Genomic DNA, 26,881 nt, shown 5'->3' with positions numbered 1-26,881 from the left:
AAATGCCCCTTATGCCCCTGCCCGGGGACTCTTCCTTTCCTGCTCTCCCCCTTAGAGTGACCATTAGAATCCTCCCAAGTTACATACCTACATAAGAGGGGTCTCCTACAGACAACTGGAATTCGGGTAGGCTGTAGTAGGAGATATTTAGGGGCAGAGAACTCTCTGAGAATGCTTCTAACACAATTGTGCTCACAGCTGACTCTCCCTCCTGCGGACAGTCTGGCTGGGGGCCACCACTGGGAAGATGCTCAGGAAGGTGGGGAGGCCCCACAGCCTCATGAGCAAGAGGGGTCTGCACCGTCTCACCCCGTGTGACGCCTTGAGCTGTCTAAATCAAAGACACTAATTGCAGGAAGACATCCCAAACCCTTCTAGTCCAAATCCCTGTTTATAAATAAGGAAACTGAGGTCCAGGGAGAGGAAGGGACTTGTTCAAGGCCGGGTGCTGCTGAGGGCGAGGCTCCCGCACACACGGCCCACCTGCGGGAGGACCGCCCTGACACTGGCCTACACTGCGTCAAGCTCTCCCAGAGCACTTTTCCGGGAGGCAGAGTAAGTTTAAAACGTCCTGCTGCCATGGCTGCCGCACAAAGTCACCCTCTCTCCGCCCCTCTGCTGGCTAGAGCCCCCCGAGCGCCAGGAAAGCCTGAGCTCTCCTCCACTCAGCAACCGGGAAGCAGTTCTGGCTGCCCACAACTCACACTCCAGCGAGAAAACTGAGGCCCCGAGCCCTCCTCAAGGGCCAACAGGATGGCAGGCAGCGTGAACGTCCGGCTCCCTGGCTCGGGGTCCGTAACGGTCAGAGTCTAAACGCACACAAGCAACCAGAGTCTCACACTTTCCCACACAAAGTGGGTCTGGGCTCTGAGCCCAGCCTTTCCTCCTCCTTCTGGGGGTCCCTAGGCCCATGCTCCTGCAGAAGCGGCCCCTCTGGCCCCATCAAGACCACCTGGCCCGCGCACGAAGGCCCCAGGCGTAGGAGAGAAGAGATCTCAAAGCGCAGGGGAGTCGGACTTGGCTTCTCAGAGAGATCAGTTTCATCATCGCTGGGCGGGATGTTAGCCACCCATCACTTGTACCACAAGCCCCTTCCAGGGCCCTGTCAGGCTGGGCTAGGCTCCGGTCTTGAAGAGCCCAGAATCTCAGAGAGGGTCACCCAGATTGGCTAGGGCAGCTGGACAGGCCGGAGAGGACACTTATGTACTTCCAGCCCGTGGCCTTGGCACACGTGAGAAGCCCAGAACTTTGTGCACGGGGCAGGGTCTGAGTACACATTCTGGAAATGCATTTATGCTCTGACCTCCATGGGAGGGAGGAGGGATCAAGAACAAGGGCCAGGTCAGAGACCTTCCCAGCCACCAGCCACCATACTGATACTCAGGTGGTTTGTACCAGTGGTGAGCTGAGAGCACCCCAACTCTGGAAGGCAGAGCTGTGAGGCAGGCATGCAGGGTTCTGGGGGCCGGATGGCTGGGACCGTGAACCTGCAGCCCAACGGAGCAGCTGCGGGCCTGGGGGCTTAGGGGTGAGCAGTGAGACCCCGTGGCCCTAGGCACGCACCTCTCTCTGGCCTTGCCCTCTGTGGCATCTCGTCCCCTCCGATGGCCTTGTCCTGTGCCTGTCTGCCTAGCTGGGTGGTCTGCTCCAGGATGGCCAGGGCTGCCCGTCTTATAGGTAGGACTCCCCTACAAAGCCCACGGTTAAGTATTCCAAAATGAAGGGAGGGAGGGAGACATTTATATGCTGTGTCTATCCCTACGAAAGCAGAAAATGTTGCGGCTCAGAAAGGTTGCATCTGGAGTGCCAGGGGCACGAGGAAAGGCATGGATGGGGAGGCCCATTGCATGGGCATGGCTGATACACATCCAGTTCCTTCGCCAGTCCACCCTGTTATTAACCAGTTATGTGACCTTAGGCAAATCTTTACGTGCTCCAGTTTGACTACAAAACAGGGGTAAAAATACCTACCCTATCATCAGGGTAAAAATTAAGATAATAGATGTGAAAGTGTGCTGGAAAAGATGAAAACGCTATTCAAATCTAAATCTATTAGTGCGATAAATACTGTGAGTAACAGCAACATTAAGAAGAATAATCTTTGCTGCTTGGAAGGCAGAGCAGGCAGAGGCCCGGGGCTGCCGGGAACACAGAAGCCACGGGGAATGTGAAAGCAGGTCTGCCCCCCACCCCCGCCCCCACCCCCAACCGTGAGCTCTAACTCTGCTGAATGCCTTGGTTGGGGGAGGGTGCTAGATCACCAGCTCCAGGTCTGTCCTGCTTGGAGGGGGCTTGGGGAGAAAGGGGATGGCTGGCTCCCAGGAGAGAAGTGGGAGCAGCCAGAGGGTCAGGGCTCCCCAGGCTGCCCTACCCTTTCACCAGGTCCTGCTCAGCCTGCTGGAGGGGAACCCTCCCTGGTGTGCACCCCACAATTACAGTCCTGGCCTGGTCCCCAGGCTGCCCCAGGGCTCTGCAGGGAAACTAAGTATAAGAGGGTAAAAGAGGGATGTTAGGAATTACCACCTCTGTCCTTTCTCCCCATAGGACACACACACACACACACACTCCCTCTCTGCTTTACCCCCTTTTAGGTAAGAGATTGTTTTAAAGGTCTGACCTCAGACTTCCTTCTTTCAGCAGTCCCGTGAATTCCTCCTCCCATCGCAGCTCTCCCGAAGCTGGGACACACACTGGGGGCTCCCTACACACAGCCTGGGCTGCTAGGGCGCACGAGGGATGCCACGCCTCCACCCCATGCCTGGGTAGTCAGGGATACAGAAGGTGACACAGCCCTCAGAGCAAGAGGCCACCGTGACCTGGAGCCTCTCCCTCCGCAGTGGTCCAGCCCATCACTGGGGCCTTCGGCTCCTGGTCTATGTCCCCTGCCTGCCCTGGGCACTGTTCCTGGCAAGGCCTCTCCCTACAGGCTCAAAAGGTGTCTGGCCCCAGAGACTAAGGCAGCTAGAGGTGGCCAGGCGGTCAGGGTGGAAGGGAGATTCCTGCACCGCCAAAGCTCCTTGGGGACACGGGTGTGACCACAGGGAAGAAAAAGAGAAATGCTGATGGAGGACACCAGCCCCACCACGCTCAGCTCCCACTGTTCGTCACAGGCCTGGTCTCACCCTGGGTCCGAAAGGATGGAGGAGGGCGCCTGGCTGGCCGGTCTGGCCTTTGCTGAAACGTTGACAGACAATGGGTTTAGGAGAGAAGAAAGGCCCTGGGAGTCCTGACTCAAGGGGCCTGCACCTCATGTCACGACTGCTCAGCTCTGGAAGCTTCCGTGCCTCAGGGTCCTCCATCTCTACCCATGGGCAAGGCCACACTGGCTTGGTTACCTTGCCGTCTGCTCCACCCCAGGCTGTTCCTGAGGGAGTGGGCTCCCCACTTCCTCTGAGGTGATGTTGCCCCAGCAGGCAGAGGACACAGGACAGCCGTCAGCTGTCACCTCAGCTGCAGAGGCAGAGCTGCAGTTTACCTGTCTGCCACTAAGCGCTGACCTGAGATCATCGTATCACACCCATCTTACAGATGGAGAAACGGAGGAGGAGAACTGTTCATTGACTTGCTCAGATGCACTTAGAAACCCGAGGCATAATCCCAGTTGGGCTGCCTCCTGCCAAGGGCTCTGGCCCTTTCTGGAAGCAGCGCGTGTCCATGACCACAGGGATGAGAGGTTTGGCAGTGTGGGGGCGGGGGGAGGTGAGGGTGTGTCCAGCCTGAGCCCCGGCAGCTGTACCAGCTGCCTCCTCCTCCCAGGTATGGGCCCACTCTCTCCACATGCCCCAGGACTCTGCTGCTCAGAACCTACTCTGGGTCATCCCCAAGGGCGAGAGGCCCCTCTCGGGGTCAGACAGCGCACCTCCCCTGGCCAGGCTCAGAGCCACAGGGAGCAGAGAGGAGGGCAGCCCCACCTGGGGCTTCCTCACGTGAGTTCCCGGGGCAGGAGGGTCCTCACTGCCCGTCACGGCAGCTGGCAGGGGAGAGGGGACTCCAAGCTGACAAGACTTGCTGGGACCACTCTCCTCACTGGCAGGAAATCTGACTCCTGGATGCCCTTAGGCCTCAGCAAGGGATGGGCTCCCCTCAGAAGCCTCGGCCTCAGCCTCTCCATCACTGCCGCCTCGCCTCGCCTCCCGGAGCACCGCCCAGCGGGGCTGCAAGCAGACGGGCAGGAAGTGGAGTGGGGAGGGGAGAGGAGGGAGGAGCGACCTCTCAGACCACTGTGGACAGCTGAGGGCCACTCCGGCCAGCCCCGTGCAGGGCTCCAGGCTCCTGCCGCTCTGGTGACCAAGGGGCTGAGGTCCAGCTGCAGTCAGCCTTGGAGCCCTGCAGGGTCCCAGAGACCATCCCGGGCAGGGGGCAGGGCTCGGCCTTCCCTGCCACCACCCCCCCCCCGCCCCGGGGCTGGCCAGAGAACACAGCCTCTCTGTCCACTTAGGGTAACAATAAGTCTCCTCAGGGACCACCACTCCCAGACAAACAGCCCCGACCACACCCAGCTGTTTATCGCACAGGCCGTGGAAAGAAAAGCAGCACGGCCCCCACCCTTCCCTGCCTCCCCACCTCCCCGGGCAGCGGGCCTGCCCCTGCCACACACATGCCACACACATGCAGACACTTGGTCCACTGCGGAAACACACCCCAGGGGCCCGGCGATGGCCGGATAACAAAGCCGAGAGGCATGGAATCTGGAAAAGACCTGGTGCGGAGAGCTCTCTATTGAACACACAGAGGGAGCGCTCCGCTCTCCCACCCACTCCAGGGCTTCTCTGTCCCCCATTCCTTGGCCTTGGGCCCCGGCTCATGCCATTCCGAGGTCCTGCTTGGCCAGCAGTCATCAAGGGGACGGCTGCCTCCATGCCGCCCACTCCAGGGCCTCAAGTTCAGTCCGCGGAGAGCCCCTGCCCGGTGCGGCCAGCCCATGGGCCTCCTGGCCCGGCTCGCCCTGGCTCTCCCAGCGGCCAGTGCCTGCTCCAGCCCAGCCCCTCCTCACGGCTCCAGCTCCCGGGAGAGGCGGGACAGTTCCCGCTGGTTGTCGATGACCTTCAGCTGCTGGACGTAAGCCCAGGTGCTGGCTGGACTCCGGGTGCTCAGGGACTGCTCCGAGCCTAAGTGGGGGGGGGAGGGAGGGGTGGTCGGTGCGGGGGGGGGGCACCGCGCACTTTGTAGAGCCCACCCCTTCTCCTCCAAGGAGCAAATCGGCCTCCCTGCCCTCCGCCACCGAGCCTGCCACTTCCCACGGCCGATCTAGAAGACACCCCGCCCCACTGCTGGAGCAGAATAGCATGGTGGTCAGGAGCACAGACTGGAGAAAACAGGCCCCCCAAATTACATACAGTTTAATACCCCTTTTACTAAGCTCAAAAACAACTAAAACTAAAGAATATTTTCTTGTCATATACATATGAGGTATTTAAAAGATGTATATGTATGTGCGTGTGCGTATATATTTTACCATACATATATATAATAAACCTATTTTCCACAACAAGAAAATGAGTAACTCAAAATTCAGGAGAGTGGCTCCCCTGGGCGGGAGGGGCACGAGGACAGGAGAGAGGGACACCACTAGGGAGATGGAAGCTATCGTCAATGTCCTCATGTCTGGCTTGGGTCCAGAGGTGCCCATCGTATTATCAGAATCTACATACATACATTAAAATAATGAGGACGGTGTGGTATGAACTGTGGATTACAATGAATCCCATTTCATGCAACTGAAGGCCAATTAAAAGAACGCAGATCTGGAGTAAGAGTACCTGGGTCCCAGCTCTATCTAACCCTGTGGCTTCCACAGGCTTCTTCAAGGCTCCAGCCTGTTCGCACATCTTCAGGTTAGGATAACATTCTACCTAGCTCACAGAGGCGTTGTGAAGCCTTATCAGCGTCACGTACGCACGTGCCTGTAAATGCCAGCCATGGCCACCTCGTCAACGCCCACCCCTGCCCGCACTTACACGTGGAAATCCTGGCCGCCTGGCTGTCCTCGTGCAGGTGGGAGACTCGGCTTCTAAGCGGTGACAGAGGCACTGGCGGGTGAGAGGCGGGAGTCAGCGAGACAGGACCAAGCCGGTGCCTTGAAGGGGACATCGGTCAGGGGCACCTACCCGGGGAACCCGCCCTCTCACCGTTGCTGTGGCTTCTGCAGTGGTGCAGCATCCTCGCAGCTCTGGCCATCATTCTCTGCGGGCCAAGCAAGGACGTGAGACCCGGTGTGAGGAACGGGACCCTGGTGTGGCCTGGGGGACAGCTGGAGTGCTCGTAGGAACTAGTGGCTGTGGGAGATGGGGTCCTGTCTGCTGTGCTCCAGCTCACCCAGAGACCCAGCGGGGACCAGGTGTTGGGAAGAACAGAGGTCAGGGAGGGCTTAGACGGGAGGGGGCTCCGGTTGAAGAGACAGATAGTTGAGGCTGTCACCCCAGCACTCCCCAGTGGAGACCAGACCCTCATGAGGGCATGCAATGGAGTAATGGCTATTTTAAAGGAAGAATTCATATTTATATTGTTGAGAACAACTTTAGACCATCTCCCACCCCATCCCCGACCCCTTGCAAGGCCATCGTCATAGCCTGCAGCCCATTCCAGTGTCAGGCACCCACTCTCCTCGGACTCACCATCTTCTCAAAGTTGATGAGATTCTCTACCAGCGTGTGATTTCCCTCATGGATGAAGGTCATGTCTGCAAAGAGATGGGCTTTGCTCATAGGTCCCCAAATTCCTTCCCCTTCCAGCAGCCAAGGAAAGGTGAGGGGTCAATAACAGGGAGGCTCGGGCCTGTCGGTCCCCCACATGGCCCTCTTCCTCCCCAACTAACCTCCTGGAGCGATTTCCTTGTACCTCTTAGGCCTCCTATCATCGGCCATCTAATGTCTGCATGTCTTAACTCTGCTTCTACCCTGGGAACCCCTAGTTCATCTTTGTGTCCCCCAGGGCATCAGCGCACTGGAATCACTCAGAGGGTCGGATGGACACACAGGGGCAGGAATGGATGGGATGGAGACAGGGAGGTGGATACTGGCCCTCTTACCTTTGAGAAGAAGGGGCATGAATGGGATGAGGGGAGGGGAGAGCTTGGTGAGGGCCAGACGGTACACACGGTGGTTCCATGAGGGGTCCTGAGAGGGAAGAAGCCACAGTGAGAGAGGGAAGGTCCCATACACCATAACCCACCACGTGCCACAGCGCAACCAAATGTCCACCGTCCCAAGGAGAGGCTGTGCACCCATCCCCTTGGAGCTCAGCTTCCTCTCGGCCCCAGGTCTCACCAAGGCAGGCTCTGCGGAGGCGGGAGGGGGCCTGGAGCTGTGACTGCCAATCTGCGTGATGTGGCTTCCTGGCCTCTGATTAAACCCCAAGGACACGTCGTGGCCATTATCACAGGGGCCCTGAGGTTTCGTGGAAAACTCTCTCTTTTCTGTCCCTCTTTCTCCCTCTCTCTCTCTAGTGGGTAAATTCCTTTAAACCTCTTGAGCCCCAGGAGAAGTTTTCCCTCAAGCGTCTTAGAACCTTGCTGATGAAAGCACCCTGCACTAGCTCTCCCCTGAATACTGTCACACCTTTCAAACCGGCACCCCTAACAGCTCCTGGCAGTGGAGGGCTCAGCTCCTGAATTCTATCCTCATCTTTTGGCCTGGGCTGGCACATGGGCTCCTTGAATCTCCTGAGGGGCCACTGACAGGCCCCAGAACACCATGGGAGCTGAGGTCAGGACCTGCCTCCTGAGCCCTGAGGCAGGTCAGCTGGAATCCAGCATCCCCCAGCGGTCCCCTGGCACCTCAGACCCCAGGGCCAGACACTGCCCTCGTGCAGGACCCCATAGCCACAGCAAATGCCATCCCCCCGGCACACATACTGAGGGATATAGCACACTATCCAATCATGCTAAACACCTGTTCCTCAGCCAGCACCCCAAACTCACAGGCCAAAGGGAACCAGGCCCTGACCCAGGGTAGACAAGGGGACCCAGAAGTAGACAAGGACTGGCAGAGAGGCTGCAAGGGAGCCAAGAATCGGGGTCTCTGGAGGGAGGAACCGGGGCCCAGCACTCACCAGCAGCCTCTCGAGGGCCGAGTAGAGCTTCCGGACTTTGTGGGGCAGCCTCTGTGAAGGAGAGACAGGCGGGGCTGTCACTGCTCTGAGGTGGGAGCTCCATCCCCAAAAAGGACCCCCAGAACGGGCAGGGGCCTGACTCAGGACCGAGGTGGGAAGGCCCTGGCCTGCCCCGGCAGATGGCACTCACCTCCCAGGTCTGGGCCAGGCGGCTGATGGCCGAGTTGCTGAGGCCAAACATGATGGCAAAGAAGGAATTGAGATTCTTTTGCTCCTTGAGGCTGTGAACAGAAGACCCAGAGACCCTCAGCCGCGTGCAAAGCCCCGCACCCATACAGCAGCCGGCCTGGGGTCCAGCGCCGGGCCAGGCCAGTGCTGCCCCTGCGGACACTGGGGCCGGACGGGGTGGAGAGGCGGAGGCTCCAGGGGACCCAGGGAAGCATGGGGCTGGTAGATTTGGCAACACCCTGCCCATGGATCGGGCATTTAAGTAAAGGCAGCCTCAGGACTCCGCCCACCCAGCGCACCCAGCCCACAGGCGCTCACTGGGCGGCCAGCTTGATGAACTTCCTGAGCAGCTGGGCCCGCAGGCCGGGCACAGGGCAGAGACACAGCTCTGTGGCCACCCAGTACTGCAGCTCATTGAAGCGGCGCATGAAGCGCTCCAGGTTGGCGGTGGTGACGTCCCGCAGGGGCTGGGGGCCCAGCACGTAGTGGATCAGCTCCACCTGGGCGGGGACAGCATGACAGGTCAGCACGTGGCAGGTGGGGAGCCCACATCGCCGGCCCCCTCCCCTCCGCTCTGCCCCTGCACCTGGTGGATGCTGTTGAAGAGGCTCCAGTCGTGGTCCGTCAGCTGGCCCGCCAGGTCCTTGGTGCTCACCAGGTCCAGCCCCTCTGCAGAGCCCACGGTGGGCCCCAGCTGCTCGGGGTGTGGGGTCTGCAGGTGGGAGAGTGCTCAGGGGGGCTGCCTGGGGAATCCGGGGGAAAGGCGCAGGGTGGGAGGAGCCTCTGTGCCAAGGGTCGGAGGAATGTCAGGGAGGGCAGGGGCTGGAGGGGCATCTGATGGAGGGGCTTCCCAAGGAGGCATGTCCCAGACAGCTCCCCGACGCTGGGACCCCTCCTTGTAGGGTGCCTATTCTCTGGGGAACCCCTGATGAGGCAGGTCTCCCTCTTCCCCCTTGAGAGCTCCCAACCAGTTCTCCCCTCCCACATCCTGGGGACTTTCCCCATTGGCTGAGGCCAACTCCTTCCTCTTCCTCCTTAAGGCCCAGCAGCAGTCAGAGCCAGCCCTCGCCATCTTCTCCATGTGACCCTCTCCTAGCACCCACTCCTACCACCCGCAAAACTCAGCTCCTCCCCAGGCCCTGGCGCCCTGCCTGTCCCTACCAGCTTGTGCACTTCCTGAGGGTTGACAACAAAGAGCCGCTCGTTGAGTCCCAGGGATGTGGCCACACCGTGGGCATCTGGCTGCAGGCCAACAGTGTCTGCAAAGAGAGCAGAGGCTGTGCTGGGTGGGGACAGAGAGGGAGGCCAGCGAGCAACCGGAGGCAGGGTGGAGGCCCCATTTAGGAGGCTGGAAGGTCTCTTCTCCCAGTAGCAGGGTTGGAGTCCTGGGCAGGTGTTCTAAATACACAGGTGCGCATGCCCACGCATCCACACACACAGGGTAGCACGGCCCAAGGACGATGAAAGGGGAGTCTTAGTGAGACAGGCTGACGCTAGGCAACACTGGAGTCTCAGTGAGCCTCGGCTTCCTCCTTTGTCGAACGGAGACACTAAGATTTTCCCTGACTACTCACAAGTCAAATGAAATCATTGATATAAATATAACTAGTGGCTATAAATATACGATACATATACAGCCCCTTTGAAAACTGGGAAAGGCCCTGCAGAAATCTTTGTGCGGATTTTCATCAGCTCTTGTGGACTGAGACTGTGTTTTTAGTCATGTTTGAGTCCCCAGTCCCTAGACCATCAGCCTCCAAAGTAAGGTACACGAGACCATCCACGTGTCCAGGAAAAAACCTTAGCTCTTTCACTTTATTGGTTTTTCTCACCTGTTTTGCACTTCTATTTTTGTGTGTTGTGTTATGATCATGTAACATTAGGGTAGGAATATATGTACGTGACTTACAAGGAAACATACACATATTATGGAGTTTGTAATAAAATATTGAGGCACGTAGGGTCTCAATAAACACTGGCTTAGGACAACTGCAACTTGCCAGGTAGCCACCAGAGGGCGGTGCTTCCCAGAGCAGCACATAGGCACAGGTGACCTCATCCCCTCTCCCCACTTCCTGCAGGAAGGAGGCTTTGCCAGTCTCCCTGCCATTCCTTGCCATTATTCTCAGCTGCCTACCCTGGGCTCCAGCTGTCAGACCTGGGCTGTGTCCTTCATGGACAACAGTGGTTTTTAATGTCCCAAGTTCTCCAAAGGCAGGTCTTAATAATCCTCATGTTGCCGTATTCCGGGCACCAACTTTATGCTGGGTCCCATGCTAACAGCTTTAAACACAGTAGCTTATTTCATAGCCACAGCAGTCCTATGTGACAGGTACAGTTACAGCGCTCATTCGACAGACGAGGAAACCGAAGTTCACAGAGGTTAAACGACTCGCCCAGGATCACACAGCTAGTAAGCAGTGGGTCTGGGATTCCAGCTCAGATCTGGGAGTCCACTGTCTAGGCTCTTAACCGTCAAGCTGCTCTATCTTACCTGCCATGGTACCTCTACCTCCTAACACACTGCTGGCCCACAGCTGACCCTCAAAGATGACTACAGACTAAATGAGCAACTACCCGAATTCAAAGGCTGTCGACGCTCTCACTGTGTGAACTTGGGAAAATCACTGAACCCCTTTGAGCTTAAGTTTCCTTGTCTGAAAATCGGATCAAAATACCTATCTCATAAGATTGCTATTAGGGTTAAATAAATATGTAAGCATGATAATGATGTAGCAGTAGCTACGTAATAACAGATAATAGACTATGGACCAGACAGCATTCTAAACACTTTTATAGATTAGCTCATTTATCCTCACAATTCCTCTATGAAGCAGGCACCCTTTTCATCCCCATTTTACAGATGATGAAACAGAGCCCAGAGAGATTAAGCATCCTGCCCAGGGACAGAGAGAAGGAAGCCAAAGGGCAGAAGTCAAATGTGGGCAACAGGCCCCAGAGTTCATGCTCTTCACCACATGCAAAGCACTTTGAAGAGATGTAAGAAACCTCCCAATAAATGCCAACCATCACTAACATGATAAAGATAATAAAGATGATGATAATCTTAATTCAGGGGATGGGCACGGCTCTGAGGGGGTCCCCTCCCTTGGGGCCACCCTACCCAGAGACACAACTCACCGCCCGCAGAGTTCACCTTCACCAGCACCTGCCCCTTAGTCCAGCCGTCCTCCTGGGCCAACGCCGCCATCACCTCTCTCACTGAGGCCGTCACAGGCAGCTGCAGGGTCAGCACCGAGTGGTCCGGCCGGCAGATGTCATAGGGGACTGGAGAGGAAGGCTGGCTGAGCTGTTGGGGGGGGCGGCTGCTTGGTCTCCCCACCCCAGGAGGGAGAGGGTAGCGCCTGCAGCGGAGGGAGGGTCCCGAGCAGGGGGGACAAGGGCGCTATGGAGTAGCTTGGGTGGGTGGGAGGCCCTGAGCCAAGGAGAGGGGGAGCCTGGAACACAGACCCCGAGGAGCTTGGCATGCCATCCTCGGCCAGGCGCCCCAAGGTCAAGGGTGATGACAGTAGGGTTCGAGCTATGAACTGGCTGGCTTGGACAGACCACCAACCTTTGTCCCCGACTCGGATGGCACAGTTGCTGCTGGGGAGAGGTTCATCCTGGCTGGGGAGCCAAACAGGCATGTTCCGGGCCTGAGAGGGAGAGAAAGTAAGGCCGGGAGGACACAGGAGAGCATGCAGGGACGGGGAGGGGCCTCTGTCACCAGGAGCATGGCACCCGCGGGGCACGCACACCACCCTGGGGCTCTGCTTGGCCCATGAATCTGGGCCAGGTAAGGCGCTGGGGACTGAGGCTCCTGGAGGAGACAGAGCAAAGTCTGTGCCCCTCTACGTGTGTGTTACCCCCTCTACCAGATGGGTCTAGAATTGCTCTAATACGAACACACCTCAGCTGTTGATCTCGGTTTTTTCCTCCTTCAGCTACCATTTGCTACTTGCTACATGCCAGGCTAAGTACAGGCATCTTTTAAGTATCTAAATAGTCACAAAAGCCCTTTGACAAAATATTACTCTCCTCGTTTTAAAGATGAGATCAGTGAGGCTCAGAGATGTTAAGTAACATACCCAAAGAAACACAGCTGCTAAGTGGCCCAGCTGGAATCCTAACCCGCCACCTGCGCCCCCCACCCCACACCCCGCTCTTGTCCACCAGCACTCAACTGTGTCAGCTGCCCCGTCACCCCACAGCCCTTCCTCCATGGCCCCACCACAGTGGGCTGCTGGGGAGCCCCCGCTGGCCAGAGGCCTCCCTCACACAGCTCCTCTGCACACCGACCACTCTTTCTAACTCTTGTACTGACTCTCTACCTGCTCTGAAGGTGGCAGATCAGCTTCGGACCTTGGTTCACGGCTCTTCCCTGGATTTCCAGATCTCTGTGCTCCGCTCCGAGCTCCCCCCAGCCTCACGCACCCTCCCACTCCACCCCACCCCCGCAGATGGAAGACTCTTAAAACCATACCACTGAGCACTGAATTTTCTTCCAGGCCCTGGTCTCAAATGCCTCCTGGATCCTCCCGCATCTGTGCTCCATCACCCCAAACTCAACACACCCCTCAGATCCCTCATCCCACCTGCCAGGCTACTCTTCGGCCATTCCCCTGGGCTCACGGCTCCTGCTGCCCAGGCCCCGCGTCCCCACGGCATGTCGTCTAGTCCTGGGGTCTCCGTGTGCCCCCCTCCCCAGCCCAGGCCAACCTCAGGGTCCACCAGCCCGTGTGTTGCCTCACTCTTTACCTACTAAAACGGCCCAACGGTTCTCCACCAGCCTCACCTCTCGGGTGCCTCCCTCTCTACCACTGCCATCTGCCTGACCAGAGCCAGATTAAGCTTCCTATCACGGCTTCCACCGTCACTGTCTGCTGGATAAAGCGCAGGCTCCTCAGCTGACCCATGCAATACACAAATCTCATCTTGTCAATCCTCGGCTCAGACACCTTCAATGGCTCACACTGCTCTGGGGACAAAGGCCAGGCCCCTTACCGTGGCCCACGGTCGGGGGGGGGGGGGCACCTGCTCTGGCCCCTGCCCACCTCCCCCCTCTCCTCCAGGCCCAGCGGTCGCTTCTCCCTGACCCTGACCCAGAGTCAGCCCTCCCCTTCCCGTCTCCAGAGACCCCTGTCTTCGCCCTTATACAGCATGAGATTGCCCTGCAGCCCCGTCCCTCGCTTCACTGCAAGTCCCTCGTGGCCAGGGTGGCTCCCCCAGCCCCCTACGGCACCCTCGGCACCTAACGCAGTGCCCGCCGGCCGTTCCCTGAGTGGCAACCACAGGCTGGGGAGACAGAGGTGAAGGCCCTTCACGCGGGCATTCTAGTGGGACATGACAGACACCAACAGACAATAAGCAAGTACACAAACAAAGAAAACAATTCCACTGGGATAATGCTTTGAGGAAAACCATAGAGGACACCTTGAAGGGGAGCCGGTGGGAGAGGGGCCAGCAGGTAAGGGCAGGAGACTGAGGAGGGGCTGAGCTTCACCTTTAGCCGAAAAGGAGCCTGCGAGGAGGAGGGGGGAGCAGGATGAGGTGGGAGAAGCAGCTGGGCGCTGCAGGCCCAGGTGAGGCATCTAGGTGTTATTCCCAATGCATGAGCCCCCAGCCAGCCCCAACTTAGCTGCCCAGCCCCTTCCGCCCCATCCCTCAAATCTCGCGCCCGTCACGGCTCTTCCTCCTGCTCCCCCCCACCCCCTCCGCCCCCCGCTCGCTGCTGGGAATGGCACTGGGATCTCGGCCTGCCTTCCTCTGGGCTCTCTGCACTGGCCCCCAGGAACCCCTGGGCTTCCGAGGCTACCCCCAGGCACCACCCCTCACCTCCCAGGTGGGAACTGCTAACTGGCTCTAACTGTGAGCAGATGGAATAAAAGCCCCCTGGCCTGGGGGGGGCGGGGAAGCAGTGACCTTAGACCTCTGTGTCTCCCTGCAGGGCCTGGCCCCAGCGCCACATGCAGCCTGAGCTCCATGAACACCTATCCCAGACCCAAGGATGTGCCTGGGGCCGACAGGGGACGGGGGGCTGCCCACGCAGAGCCCCTTGGGTAGGGGCTGAAGGAGGGGCCCGGCGGTCCCTGGAGGAGTGGGGACAGCTGGGGCCCCGCAGAAGCGAGAGGACCTCATTCGGGGCAGACACCTTCATCTGTGGAGATGTGTTCCCGCAGCCATTTTCCAACCTGTGGAGCAAGAGAGGAGCGAGGTGAGACCGGCAGGCAGGGCCCACTGCAGGCGGGACGACATGGGGTCAGGAGCAGAGAGGACGACACGGGCTCTGGATTCTACCCGCCCTCACCAGAGGCTCAGAGGTTTGCAGATTTGGTGAGGATCGAAGATTTGGTGAGACAGGCAAGACTTGAAATCCAGCCCCTGGATCCTGGGATTTTCCCAGGCCAGCAAGGGAGGGAAAGAGAGCTCAAGGGAGAAAGGGACGCGGTGTCAGGGCAGGCAGCCTGCACAGGAGCTCTCCCTGGACCTCAGCCGCCCCCATGGGAGGCCTGGGAGGGCGGGAAGGTCTCGGAGGGCGAGGTAAATGCTAGGAAATTGACCGGGCTGGCCGGCAGGAGCTGGCACCAAGGGTGCTTGGCAATAATTAGGAGGCAGTGAGCACAGCAGGTGTGCTGGGGCTAGAAGGATGGCCCACGAACGACTGTGGCTGCATAAGCATACGGAGGAGCACATGATGGGAGGGTGAGTAGCAAGGGGACCGGTAAGAACACTAACAAGTCTAGACAAGTGAGCACAGCACACCCTGAGCCGCACTCTTCAGGTGCAGTGAGGGGTAGGTATTCTCCCAGTTTTACAGACAAGAGCTGAAGCCCTAGGGGGTGGGGGGGTGAGGGTAATGGGCTCAGGGCGGCATAGCTACAGTGGTGCAGCCTGGATTTAGGCCACGTGTTTGGCCCCAGAGGCAGTGCTCTCCATCCCCGCTGTGCCGCCCGTCCCCCAGGTGACGAGTTAACTTGAGCCAAAGCATCACCTGTGGTGTCGCCGCCTCTCTGGCCACTGCTCCCGCAGCAGGTTGCTAAGCCGGGCATCCCTGCTCACCAGGTCTGACAGTTTCTGGGAGGAGCCAAGGTTCACTGAGACTCCACGTCCACCCCGGGCAGCCCGGTCCAGCCCCGCCTCACTCCCAGGTACCTGGAGGAAGCTGGTGGCCACAGGGTCGGTGTGGAGCATGGGGCCGTACAGGGCCACCCACTGGCTGACCAGCCGCAGGATCTGCTGTCTCTTGTTGCAGACGTAGGTGCTGCACTCCTGCTCGCTGCCTCCCACAGGCTCCGCATGGAAAGTGGGCACCAGTCAAGGGAACCATGACATCTAACCAGACCACCCACCACACCTTGGGCAAGGGAGGGGCAGGATGCCCAGAGCCCATGCACAAGCTGGGCCTGGCATGACGCTGGCACTTTGGAGGGTTCGGCACAGCCATGACACGAGGGATTCGTTCTCCCCACTCCACACACCATCCTAATCCCCTGGGGCTGGAAGGATATTGGTGCAGGAGGGCAGCGCAAAGCTGGGCAGTGGGCATGAAGACACTGTGGGTCAGGAGGAAGTCGCTGAGGAATGTCTCTGTAGGGCAGGGACAGGGGACAGGTGGGGGCTTCAGCGGTCAAGTCTACTGAGCACAAGTATATGCACAGCTGGAGCAACCCTTTCCCCAATCCCACCACGGGCGAGGGACCAGCGATGCCCAATCCCTGTCACCGCGCTTCCCACCCAAACCAAGAACACAGGAATGCAAACTTCCCGTCAACTGACCAAATGGACCAAACTAGTACCCGATGAGGTCAGACGGCAGGGTGCCTGGCCCTCTCCCATGCTGTGCTGACCACCCAATGAGTCAGAGAGCAGTCAGGGTGTCTCCTGCCCCTACCTGTTGGGTCATGAGCACTGGAATCAGGCCGCATGGCCTCCAACAGAAGTTCTAGGATCTTCTCCGGGGTGCCAGACATCACTATATACCTAGCAGAAGCAGCCAGTCCATAGCACTTATACCACGACTCCCCTTCCCACAGCCGGGCAGACATCAATAATCAATCATATCACTCATCCCTATTTGCCAGCCCTCTCTCACCTTGGGGTGGAGGGGGGACCAACTCAGGGGATGCCTCTTAGTCCCTGGAAGCCTCTCCACCCCCAGGTGGCCAGAGGGCAGGGGTATGACACGGGGAAGGGAGTAAAGCCTGGGAAATGGAAGGAGAGGAGGTGGGCAAGAGAGGTGGTATGGAAAGGGAGCATGGTGGGTATGTTACCGGTTCCTGCCTGGGGTTGGGGGACGAGAAGGGCCAGCACCCTGAGAGGTTCTCTCCAGCACCAACACCACTTTGCCATGTTCTTCCAGCCTCATGGTCTTTGCTTCCACATCCTGGAGAACAAGCCAACACCCAGTGCTCAACATACACCATGACTCCTTTCCCCACCCTACAGCTTCTCCCTCTCCCTCCCCCATTCCAAACGCTGAACCCCACAAGGCTCCCACAGGGACCCTCAGCCCTTCTCCCACTCCATTCAGTGCCCATGACCTTGGTTTTAACCCCCACTCCTACCCCTGCCCATCACCCAGCCTGAGCCCTTCCTCCACCCCATCCCTCCCAGGGTTCCTTCCGTGGATCCCACGCTCCATTATGCTGCATCCCCTTGCACCCTAGACCCCCACCCCTCTGTAACCCCAGTCCCCTGGTCTCCCACCCGAGCCAGGGTCCCCAGGGCTCGCTGACCCTCCTCAGCATGCTCTGTACCTCCTCACACACGCAGGGCTGGGCTGCCACCTGCAGCCATCGCCCCGAACTTCTCCACCCTCGGCCTCTCCTTGACCCTTAAAGGCTCTCTCTGGTCTTTACTCTTTGCCCTACACCACTTCTCCAGAGACATGTCCCTGCCACGTCCCCTGCCCTCCCCACCCCCAGCAATGGCACCTTGATGATACGGTTGAAGTCCTGCTTGTCCACGCGAAGAAAATGGCAGTTGTCCTCTCGCAGGATGATGGTGGCTGCACGGGGTGCGTCGTTCACCAGAGCCAGCTGTCCGAAGTCGTCTCCCTCGTGCACTGTGGTCACCAGGCCCTGCAGCCAGGCCTGAGTCACAGCCCAGCCCCGCCGCCCAGCCCTCGCCGGGACAGACCCACGGTGGACAGAGCCACCAAGGCAGGAGGAGACCCGGGAGATCGGCAGCCTTGGGTCTATTAAAGGCACTGCCCATGAGGTCAAGGACCAGAGAGCAGTTACACCCCAGGGGGCTGGGCAGGGAGGGAAGACTCACCTTGCCGTGGGTCACCACATTGACAGATCCCTTCCAGATGATGTACCAGGAGGTGCCCTTGTCCCCCTGGCTGAACACTGAGAGAAGCACAGATCAGACATGCCCCCAGGGACCCATCACTTCTTCCCTGTGGCCTCCGCCCATGTCCAGGTCCCTGGTGCCCAGCTTCCCATCCCATCTGACTTACACACGGTCCCTGCCTTGCTGTGTGGTTCAAAGAGCAGAACTGCCGCTAATTCCCGCTTCACCTGGGGTTGGGGAGAGGAGGGTCAATGAGGTGAGTTCAGGGGAAGAGGGAGCATGTGAGGCGGTTAGGTCCAAAGCCACAAGTGCTCAGGCGACAGAGATGTAGTTAGGTCAGGTGACCTGGGATTCAGCGGGAGACAAAGCAAGGGGAAGAAATGGGCAAAGAGAGGCAGAAGGGCTTTCAGATAAGCATGCCGGGGGCAAGAAATTAGACTGAGGTTTCCCAGCCACAGGCAGAAGGGGAGGGGAATGTCTTCTGGCCCAGCAGCGCTCACAGGGAAGGGAGGCTTGAGGGTGGGGAGGGCAGGGCTGGGTCGGGGGACTGACCGAGTTCGAGAGGTGGGCCACGGCCTTGACGTGCAGCAGCTCCTCAAAGATGAGGTCCAGCTCCTCGTCTGTGCGCTGACCGGGGCTGCGGGCACAGGAAGGTGGGGAAGAAGTGACGAGCTGTGGGCCCAAGGCCAAGAGCGGGAAGCCACCACGTCCACCCAGCTTGGGCCTGGGCCAGCCGGTGCCCCGGCAGTGGCTGTTTATCAATAGTGGGCCAGCGTTTACCGGGAGCACACTGCGTGCCAGACACTGGGCCATGCGCTTTACACGCATTACCTCATTCCACCCTCACGACAACCCCATGACGTGGGTATTGTTATCCTTTGACAGAAGAGGAAGCCGGCATGGAGAGGCCCAAGGTCACCGAGCTAGTAGCCAGTGGAACTGGAATTTGAACGCAGACCCGCCGGCGGAGTCCAAAGCCCTCCGTCTCTCTGCATCGCAGAGTGGGCAGCGTCTTCGGAGGCCACGTGTCCCACAGCCTCAGTTACAGAGGGAGGACCATGTTCAGAGGGGGAAGGAGGGCTCGAGATCACACAGCAAGTCCATGGTGGAATGCAGACCAGAGCTCAGGCCTCTGGTCCAGCCAGGGTCCCTTCCCTCCACAAAAAGTAAGGCACCACCCCCTCAGAGGGGAAACCGAAACTACCGAGTCCGAGAGCAGGGCCGCGAGATGCAAGGCGCTCGACTTACGGCTTTCGGAGCGCCACCGTGAGCAGGGCGTCAGGCCCCCGCTGGGAGAGCAGGGCCAGAGCCTCAACGAACTCCTCCTCCAGCTCGTGGAGGCCTGCAGGCTCCGGCTCCGGCCCGGGGAAACGGTAGAATTGGGTATCTCGATCCTGGAAGGCCCAGTCGTGTTTCACTGGGGGGCAGAGGCCCAGGCGTGGGGGAGGAGAGGAAATTGAGGCCACGTGGGTATGAGGCCCCCTGCTGCAATGCCCACCAGCAATACCCACCAGTGCCTGCTCCCCAGGACTGCCCAGCCCCGGGCACCCACCCAGGGCTAGGGCTCACCATGACAGAGGGCACCTTCATCCAGCAGCACCTGGCAGATTCCCACGGCTTGGCTCCGGGAATGGACCCCCAGCCCCAGGGCCAAGATCCCATCCACCAGTTCCCGGCCAGAGCAGCATTGCCTGGGAGGTGAAGGGGCCAGGGAAGAAGAAGGAGTCTCAAATGGCAGGACGGGAGAGGCGAGAGGGAAGAACACTCCATCTGAAAGGCACCTCGGTCTAGAAGCAGGGCTGGGCCCAGGTGCCTGGACAGAGTGAGAGGGAAAGAAAACAGGGGGTGGGAGGGTTTGGAGGGGGTGGGCAAGGAGGTAGCCAAGGCCACTACTCACCGGTACAGTCGGAGGTGGTACTTTCGGTCTCGGATGAGGTTGGGGCAGGTGGCCAGGAGGTGCCGATGCAGCTGCCTCCCAGCCCTCAGCACCCGCTCCGTGGAGGCCTAGGGGCGGGGAGAGGCACAGCTGGCTGAGGCCCTGAAGCCCTCGCTGTGCTGCCGCCTCCCAGCTCCACCCCTCGTGGCTTGTACCTGCTCGAGGCTCACGCTGAAATCCAGGGACTCCTCGCTGTTGGCGAGTGGCGTCTGAGGGCAGTGGGAGGGTTTGAGTGTTAGTGCCAGGCCTTTAAACCCAGCTGTCAGATGCCCACCCCTGTCAGTCCCAGCCCCTGCCCAGTCCCCGACTCCAGGCGTCCACTTAGCTACTCTTTCAACAAATACTCACTGAGCAACCCCCATATGCCAGGCGTCCGCCTCATGCCCGCCCTGCTGCCCTATCCCCAGACCCTTGTCTTGCTTCCTGACTCCAGCGGTGCATCCCCACAGATGAGATTCCAGTTCTGCTTACTCAGGGCCCAGGTGTGCCCAGGCTCCCAGGTAAACTGCACCGTGTAGGGAAGAGGCACAGTGGAGCTGGGGGGAGCATGACGACATGAGATAAGGCCAGAGAGAGGCCAGAAAGTGAGCAGCTCGGGAGGCCTGGAGTCCCAGGGCCTGCTGCCAAGCCAGGGTCAGTCCCCAGTCACAGGGCCGTGGGCGAAACTCCTGCCCTCTGTGGGCCTCGGTGCAGACTGGTAGTTAAAAATACAAACCCTGGAGCCGACTCCTGGATTCAAATCCCTGCTCCTCTGTTTACTAGCAGTGTGACCCTGAATACATGATTTAACCTCTCCCTGCCTATAAATCTATAAAACATTCCTAACAACAATTCAGGCTTTAGGAAGGATTATGTGAGTTAATAGAGATCACATGTTTAAAGCACTGCCTGACATATACATGCAGTTGTATATACATGTTAGTTATTATTACTGATCTGTGAAGCTGGAAAGCCCCTTTCCTCTCCAAGATGCTGTCGCTGCTAGCTCATAAATAACCCTGTAACAGTGAGTGAGTCTTGGTAGCACACAGGACAGCTCTGGAAGACGGGGTTTACGTACAAATCGTTGGTGAACGAGGTTTCCCTGCCCTTGGCATCAACTGGGCATCCAGGACTCCTGGGCCTGTGTGCCCTGGGATGTCGGCCATGAAAGCCTCTCATGCCCCTCTTTTCCTGCCACCTGAGAACTGGAATTTGTGGACATCTCTGGACAGGATGCCCTACCCTCTATGAGCCATCCCAAAGGCAGGCACTTGAAGTTTACAAAGTATGTCTACCTCCGTGATTTCATCTGATCTCATACAGAATAGGATCAGATGGGAAGTAGGCAGAGCAGGTATTGTCTATCCCCCCTGACTTAGGAAGAAACAAAAGTCTAGAGGTGAAGTGCCCTTGTAACTCAGACACAGCTGTACAGCCACAGATAAACTCAAGTTCCTACCAGAAGTGCTCACAGTCTTGGTCCCACTCCACCCACCACACCTGCCTGTTTCCTCTCCCGTCCCACTTCTCTCTGCTGCTTTCCCATCCGCACACAGGGCCTGAAGAGGACCTGGCTGGGGAGCTAGGGTACGACCAGGCCTGGGGCCACAGTCCCCTCCCCTGGTCCCAGCATCCTCCCACCGTGTGCCAGGCAGAGGCCTGAGGTCTGGCGCACGTAGGTGCCTGGCCCAATGCCGGGCGGAAGTCGCTAGGTGTCCCATAGGTATCCCTGACCCGGTCATGGGGCCCATCCTGGTGCCAGACATAGCCCTGGAGACTTAGTGACAGGAAACGAGGTGGAGGAAGGGCAGGAGTTCTACCCAGCCAGCCCCCTGTGTTGGAACAAACAGTGCCGAGTGCTAACGACTTGTTGTTGTAGCTGTCAGAGTGCCCAGGTGGCCCCAGTCCCTGCCCCAAGTCCCTTCGGTGCCCACGACCCAGGCTCCCGCGCACACACACTCCCTTCCTGGTATTATTGTGACCCCGGAGGGCACATCAGGTGCCTGGTCATGTGGCCAGGCTGGTCAAGACTCAGATCTCAGATCCTCAGGCCTTGCTTAAAGCACTTCCTGTCCTGCCCCAGGGGATGTGCACGGAGGCTGGAGGCTCGGAAGCTGGGGGCTCTGGCCCAACAGAGCTGAGGAAGGCATCCTTCTCATTTTGCGAGGAAAGCAGGAGCCCAGAGGGATGAAGCAACTTGCCCAGAGTCACACAACCGCTTAGAAATTTCAGATCCCACTGCATAACCCTACCAACGCTGACCCTGAAGTAGGTGTTTGTCTCCTATTTCACAGCTAGAGAAAAGGAGGCTCAGAGGTTACATAACCTGCCCTGTGAGCCGGTAAACAGGAGCACCAGGATTCACGCTGTGCCCCTGTGACTCCAAAGCCCATGTCCTTAGCCACCAAGCCCTACCATATCCCATGGTGCCTCCGCGGCCCCGTGCTTCCCCCACCGTGTGCCATGAAAGCAGAGATGATAGAGGTGAATGCTGCCCTCGGGAATGTTCCACAGGCAAGGAAGTTTGGAAAATACTGGGTTAGACAAAGTTCCATAGCCCCTCTGGACCACTGCCATGTTCCCGGTGCACCAGGACTTCCCAGCATCGGGGTGGAGGTACTATTCCAGAGCAGCAGGCAGGTGTGTGGGCTCCAGAGCCAGGCACCTGGGTTCAAATCTTGGTTCCCCATTACCAGCTGGTTGTGTGACCTTGGGCTGCTTATAAATCTCTCTGTGCTTCAGCTTTCTGTAACATGGGGTTGATGATAACAGTACCTATCCCACAGGGTAGTTCTGAGGATCAGATGAGTTGCTAACATGAAGTATTTGAAGCCGTGCCTGCTCTGTAGTAACTACTTAGTCAGCGTTAAGTACCTTGATGTAACATTATTATTTCATGCTGGGCACCTGTCATCTGGACACAGTGCAAGAAATGTTGTACTTCCGCTGACCCTGTCCCTGATCTGATAACCCTGAGTGTCAGCTTAGAGGGTTCTCAGCTGGAAAGCAGTGGCTGGTATGGCAGGGGTGAAGGCCCTCGCCCACCGCCTCCTCTCATGTCTGGACAGGAAGGACTCAGGGTGGAAGGGGAGGTCCCAGCTAGCTTCCCTGGCATCAGCACCATGGCCTACCCCACCCCCGTCACTGAGGGTCAGAGTCGTGCTGGAGAGGCAGGCACAGAGCCAGAAAGCCATGTTGGGACCCGTCAGACCAGTTCCCTTAGGCCACAGCTAGGGTCTCAGGCCAGGGCTGTGTACGATGGGACTGGGAAAGGATGCACGAGTGGGGGTGATGTTTTGGGGTGTCGGTGTTACCATCCGCAGCAATAGAAAGTCCACTACGAGCTTGAACTCTGCAGCCAGATCGCCTAGGACCAAAACCCAGCTTTGTCCCTTAGCAGCTGTGTAACCCTAGACCTGTCACTTAGCCTCTCTGTGCTTCTGCTTTCGCATCTATAAAATGAGATGATGGCATTAGTAGCTATCTCACAGGGCTGTTGTGAGATTACCTGATATGACAAAGTAAAGCTCATAGTAGCTCCTGGGATATAAATACTACACAACGATTAGCTACTACCATGATTTAGACAGGTTGGATGAAAGCATGTTTTCTGAGTTAGAGAATAGAGCCACGTCTCCCAAATAAGTCACTCAAAGAGAAGCATCCCAGGCTTCTCTGAGCTGGTAGGACCCACCAAAGGTCATCCTGATCTCGCCCCTGCCTCTAGACAGATTGGTCCCTCTGTAGGCTCCCGGACATCAGACAAGATCTCATCTCCCCGTCATGTTTTCCAAAGGAGACGTCCTTCCATCCCATTCCAGCATCAGCTTTGCCGTGGTTGGTAAGTCCTTTCTGTATCTAACCTCAGGCCCTCCTGCTGTAACCTGCTTTTATTTTCTCTTGTCCTGGTCTAGTAGGAACAGAAAGTGCTCTCTTCAGACCTCAGGAGGTTGACGGGTTTCCCCCTTGATTTTCTAAGAGGGGGGCATGGCCTGAATAACTCCCAGCACTGCCCTCCTGGGACTCTGGGCCCCACCTCCTTTCAACATCCACCCTTCACCCGGTGTGTGCACGCTCCCTGCCGGGTACTTGTTCCCTCATGTGAGCCCCTCCTCAGCCAAAGGCATCATCCAGAGAAGAGAGGTATAGCTCACAGGTACCCAGAGTCTCTTAAACACAGACGCTGTATGCTAACACATATATATGGAATCTAAGAAAAAAAAAGGTCATGAAGAACCTAGGGGTAAGATGGGGATAAAGACATAGGCCTACTAGAGCGTGGACTTGAGGATATGGGGAGGGGGAAGGGTAAGCTGTGACAAAGTGAGAGAGTGGCATGGACATATATACACTACCAAACGTAAAATCGATAGCTAGTGGGAAGCAGCCGCATAGCACCGGGAGATCAGCTCGGTGCTTTGTGACCACCTAGAGGGGTGGGATAGGGAGGGTGGGAGGGAGGGAGAGGCAAGGGGGAAGAGATATGGGAACATATGTATATGTATAGCTGATTCACTTTGTTATAAAGCAGAAAATAACACATCATTGTAAAGCAATGCTACTCCAATAAAGATGTTAAAAAAAAAAAAAAAAAACAGACGCAACGGGCTGAAACCACCTCTGCCCCCCCACTCCCCAGAGATGGTCCTCAGGAGAGGATGTGCCCTGTCTCTAGCCCTGAAAATCTAAGTTCCCTCTAATCACCAACACCCACACATACCTGGCAGGGGAGGGGCTTTGTTTCTGTGCCTCTGACCCCATTTTTTACTCCACTAACCCTCACCCTCACTCTTCCAGCCTCCCCATGCATACCAGCCCTCCAATTCTGGGGGACTGGGGGAGCCAGGAGACAGCCTGGCGGCCTCCTCCACCCCCTCCCAGACTTTGGGTCCCAGGGGATCCTCCAGTGACCTCATTGTCCTGGCACCTGACCTTCCCCCCACTCCCCACCTTGCCTCTGCAAGCTGGGAAGGGGACAGGAAATGCACAAGTAATTATAGCCTGAGAGGGAAAGAGGGAGGGAGGGTTCCAGCCCACTGGCTCCAAGCAGTAGCTCCTGCCAGTGACCTGGGGGGTGAGGGGGGCAGACAGCGAAGCCCAGAGGGAACCCAGCTCCCCTGCCCCCTCCAGAGCGTCATCTGGAACAGGACCCAGGCCCATGAGGCCCCTTGTCAGGAAGACCCAGGGAGGGAGGGGTTGGGGGAGAGCTGGGGACTGATACCTAGATTCTCCTCCCGATTCCCATTGCAAGGAGAACCCCATCACCTTGGTGGGCTTCAGTTTTCTCAACCCAGCTTCATATTTTGGTAAATATAAATGGTGGTTGGGTGAGGTAGGAGGAAGGAGGCAGAAAGTGGTGGTCATTCTACTCAAAGGGATTTGCTGATAAGAGAGGAGCTCTCCCAAGCCCTGCTTTCTCTCTGCCCCTTTGCCCAAGCACTCTCCCCGCACTCACCTCCACCCAGGCTGGGCACAGGTAATAGACACACCGAATCTCAGGTGAAGAACCTATTAAGTCTGGGTGGCTGGGGAGAGCTTCTCTGCTGATTTGGATCCTGCAACCTTTATCCTGCCCCCCCAGCCCCCCCACATCCTTCCCCCGCACCCTTTCTCTCTGCTTCATTCTTGCAGCTCCAGAGAGATTCTTCACCGGCAAAGGGAGCTCCATTCATCTCAGAGCCTCCAAACTTCTCAGAATTCTCCCCTGAGCCCCTCAAAGCCAGATGCCAAGCAATGTTCACATGACCACCTCACCCCGAGATCCAAAAGCAGACTCCATGCAGTTCAGCCCTCACTAAAGGAGAATGTTGTCGCGGTGATGTTTAAAGAACAGTAACCAAGCTTACCTCACCCCGCCCCACTTGACCTGGTCCCCAGCATTTCGTACGTGCCTCCCACCACCACCTGGAGAACACGCAAGCACCTGACTCAAGGCACACAGAGGTGACAACTAAATGACAAATCCCTTTACCCCTCCCCTCATGCCTGAATGGGGGGACTTGGGCACCACATGCGCAGGCAGTGCAGCTGTGTGAGCCACCCACACACTGCAGCCAAGCCGCCTGACCCGCTGTCCACCCCAGCTGTCCCCCTCACGCCCCCAGAGCAAGCTGGGCCACCAGGAGCATGCCCGGTCTTCCAATCAGGGCCCCCTCCAGCCCTGGTGCCTGGCCCGGGCAGGGGATGGGCACTCACCCAGCGAAGCCCCTGGATGCAGCTGGGGCGCTGGTGCTCGAGAAGCAGCTGGTAGGAGCAGCTTCGGGACCGATGCACCCTCCTCAGCACCATGTCGAGCAGCGTCCCCTCCGGCACCACGTCCGGGAGCCCTCCCACCGGCGCTGCTCCCAGAACTGAGCTGTCCTCCACAGCCAGGCCCACCTGCCAGCGGCTTTCACCTGGCCAGCTCACCTGTGACGGGAAGAGGAGGGCAGACAGCCATGAGGCCGGGCCTGGGGCAGCTGGACCAAGGCACAACTGCCCCAGGCAGAACCACTTCCTTAGAGTCCTCTGGACTGGTCAGGCGGAGGTGCTGCATCCCTGCCAGGAGCCGGGGGAGGGACAGGAAGACCTTCACTGGGGCCTGCCGGTCTGGCGCACTTAGGGGTCTCCAGCTGGCGCACCGGAGATCAGGTCCTTCTTCCCGGTCTTCTGGGGAATTCTGCCCCACTCCACCGCCCATGGCCCTGCAGGGATCTCCACCGACTCCCGGTATGAGACTACGGACTCTGGATGCCCCAGAAATGCAGCTTCAGCTCAAACCATTCGTTTCTCCACCTCCCTCACCCCTGACCAAGCCTCTCTCTCCCACCCCAACTCCCCGACCGTGCCAGCTTCCTCTCCGGCTCCTCCTCCCCCTAACCCCACCTTACCCACCTTCATATTCCTCCTCGAGCTCGCACAGCCGTGCAGCCTCTAGCAAAAGGCGGGGGCTGACGGGAGACCCTCCGCCCCCCCTTCCCCCCGCCAACAGCGAGCCCCTGCTGTAAGTCCCAGGCGAAGTGAGCAGGCCAATTCCTGGCTGGACCCGCTGCCAGGGCAGCCCGAGCCAGGCTGGGTTGAGAGTCTCCTCTTGGGTGGGGGGAAAGCTGGGGACTTGAGGGGCGGTGTTCCCCCACCCCCAGCGACAAGGAGCCCCGAGCCTCCCCTCCGTCCCAGACGAAAGAGCCAGCTGGCACCGGGCGCTGAAGCGAGGCTGCAGCTGGCACTGGTCCGGGCGGGAGCTGTCACACCCCCTGCGTGGCCCGCCCTCTTCCCTTCCCGCGACGGACCGGGAGGGCGGGGAGGACGCGCCAGGCCTTACGGTAGGGAAGGGGGCGGGGGCGGGGGCGGGGGAGGGCACGGGCGAGGGGCGGAGTCTCGAGCCCAGGGTGAGCCGAGCCGGCGGGAGCC

At 58.5% G+C, this 26,881-nt stretch overlaps 1 protein-coding gene across 5 annotated transcripts; it reads right to left on the bottom strand.

Moving 5' to 3' along the window:
• Positions 1-4,687: 4,687 nt before the first annotated feature.
• Positions 4,688-26,685, bottom strand: RAPGEF3 (Rap guanine nucleotide exchange factor 3). Of its 5 annotated transcripts, none has more exons than XM_032646791.1 (28): positions 26,668-26,685; positions 25,688-25,900; positions 19,666-19,719; positions 19,472-19,578; positions 19,144-19,265; positions 18,823-18,991; positions 18,127-18,211; positions 17,741-17,801; positions 17,554-17,630; positions 17,211-17,357; positions 16,548-16,660; positions 16,169-16,257; positions 15,786-15,864; positions 15,430-15,580; positions 15,269-15,351; positions 14,411-14,468; positions 11,852-11,933; positions 11,419-11,565; positions 9,439-9,536; positions 8,864-8,989; positions 8,596-8,777; positions 8,240-8,330; positions 8,050-8,100; positions 7,028-7,115; positions 6,615-6,679; positions 6,129-6,183; positions 5,958-6,029; positions 4,688-5,108 (listed from the first exon to the last, which is right to left on the bottom strand). In XM_032646791.1, exons 2-28 carry the CDS (start codon positions 25,778-25,780, stop codon positions 4,990-4,992), a joined length of 2,664 nt encoding a protein of 887 aa, XP_032502682.1. In that variant the 5' UTR covers positions 25,781-25,900; positions 26,668-26,685; the 3' UTR covers positions 4,688-4,989. The 5 variants fall into 5 exon arrangements, with proteins under 5 accessions (XP_032502682.1, XP_032502680.1, XP_032502681.1 ...); XM_032646789.1 differs by lacking the exon at positions 26,668-26,685 and adding an exon at positions 26,366-26,655; XM_032646790.1 differs by lacking the exon at positions 26,668-26,685 and adding an exon at positions 26,366-26,655 and having other exon boundaries at positions 14,429-14,468.
• Positions 26,686-26,881: the final 196 nt, after the last annotated feature.

This window comes from Phocoena sinus, chromosome 10 (assembly GCF_008692025.1).
Source record: "Phocoena sinus isolate mPhoSin1 chromosome 10, mPhoSin1.pri, whole genome shotgun sequence".
Taxonomy (NCBI): Eukaryota; Metazoa; Chordata; class Mammalia; order Artiodactyla; family Phocoenidae; genus Phocoena; species Phocoena sinus.
This window is presented reverse-complemented; position numbering and strand designations above follow the sequence as displayed.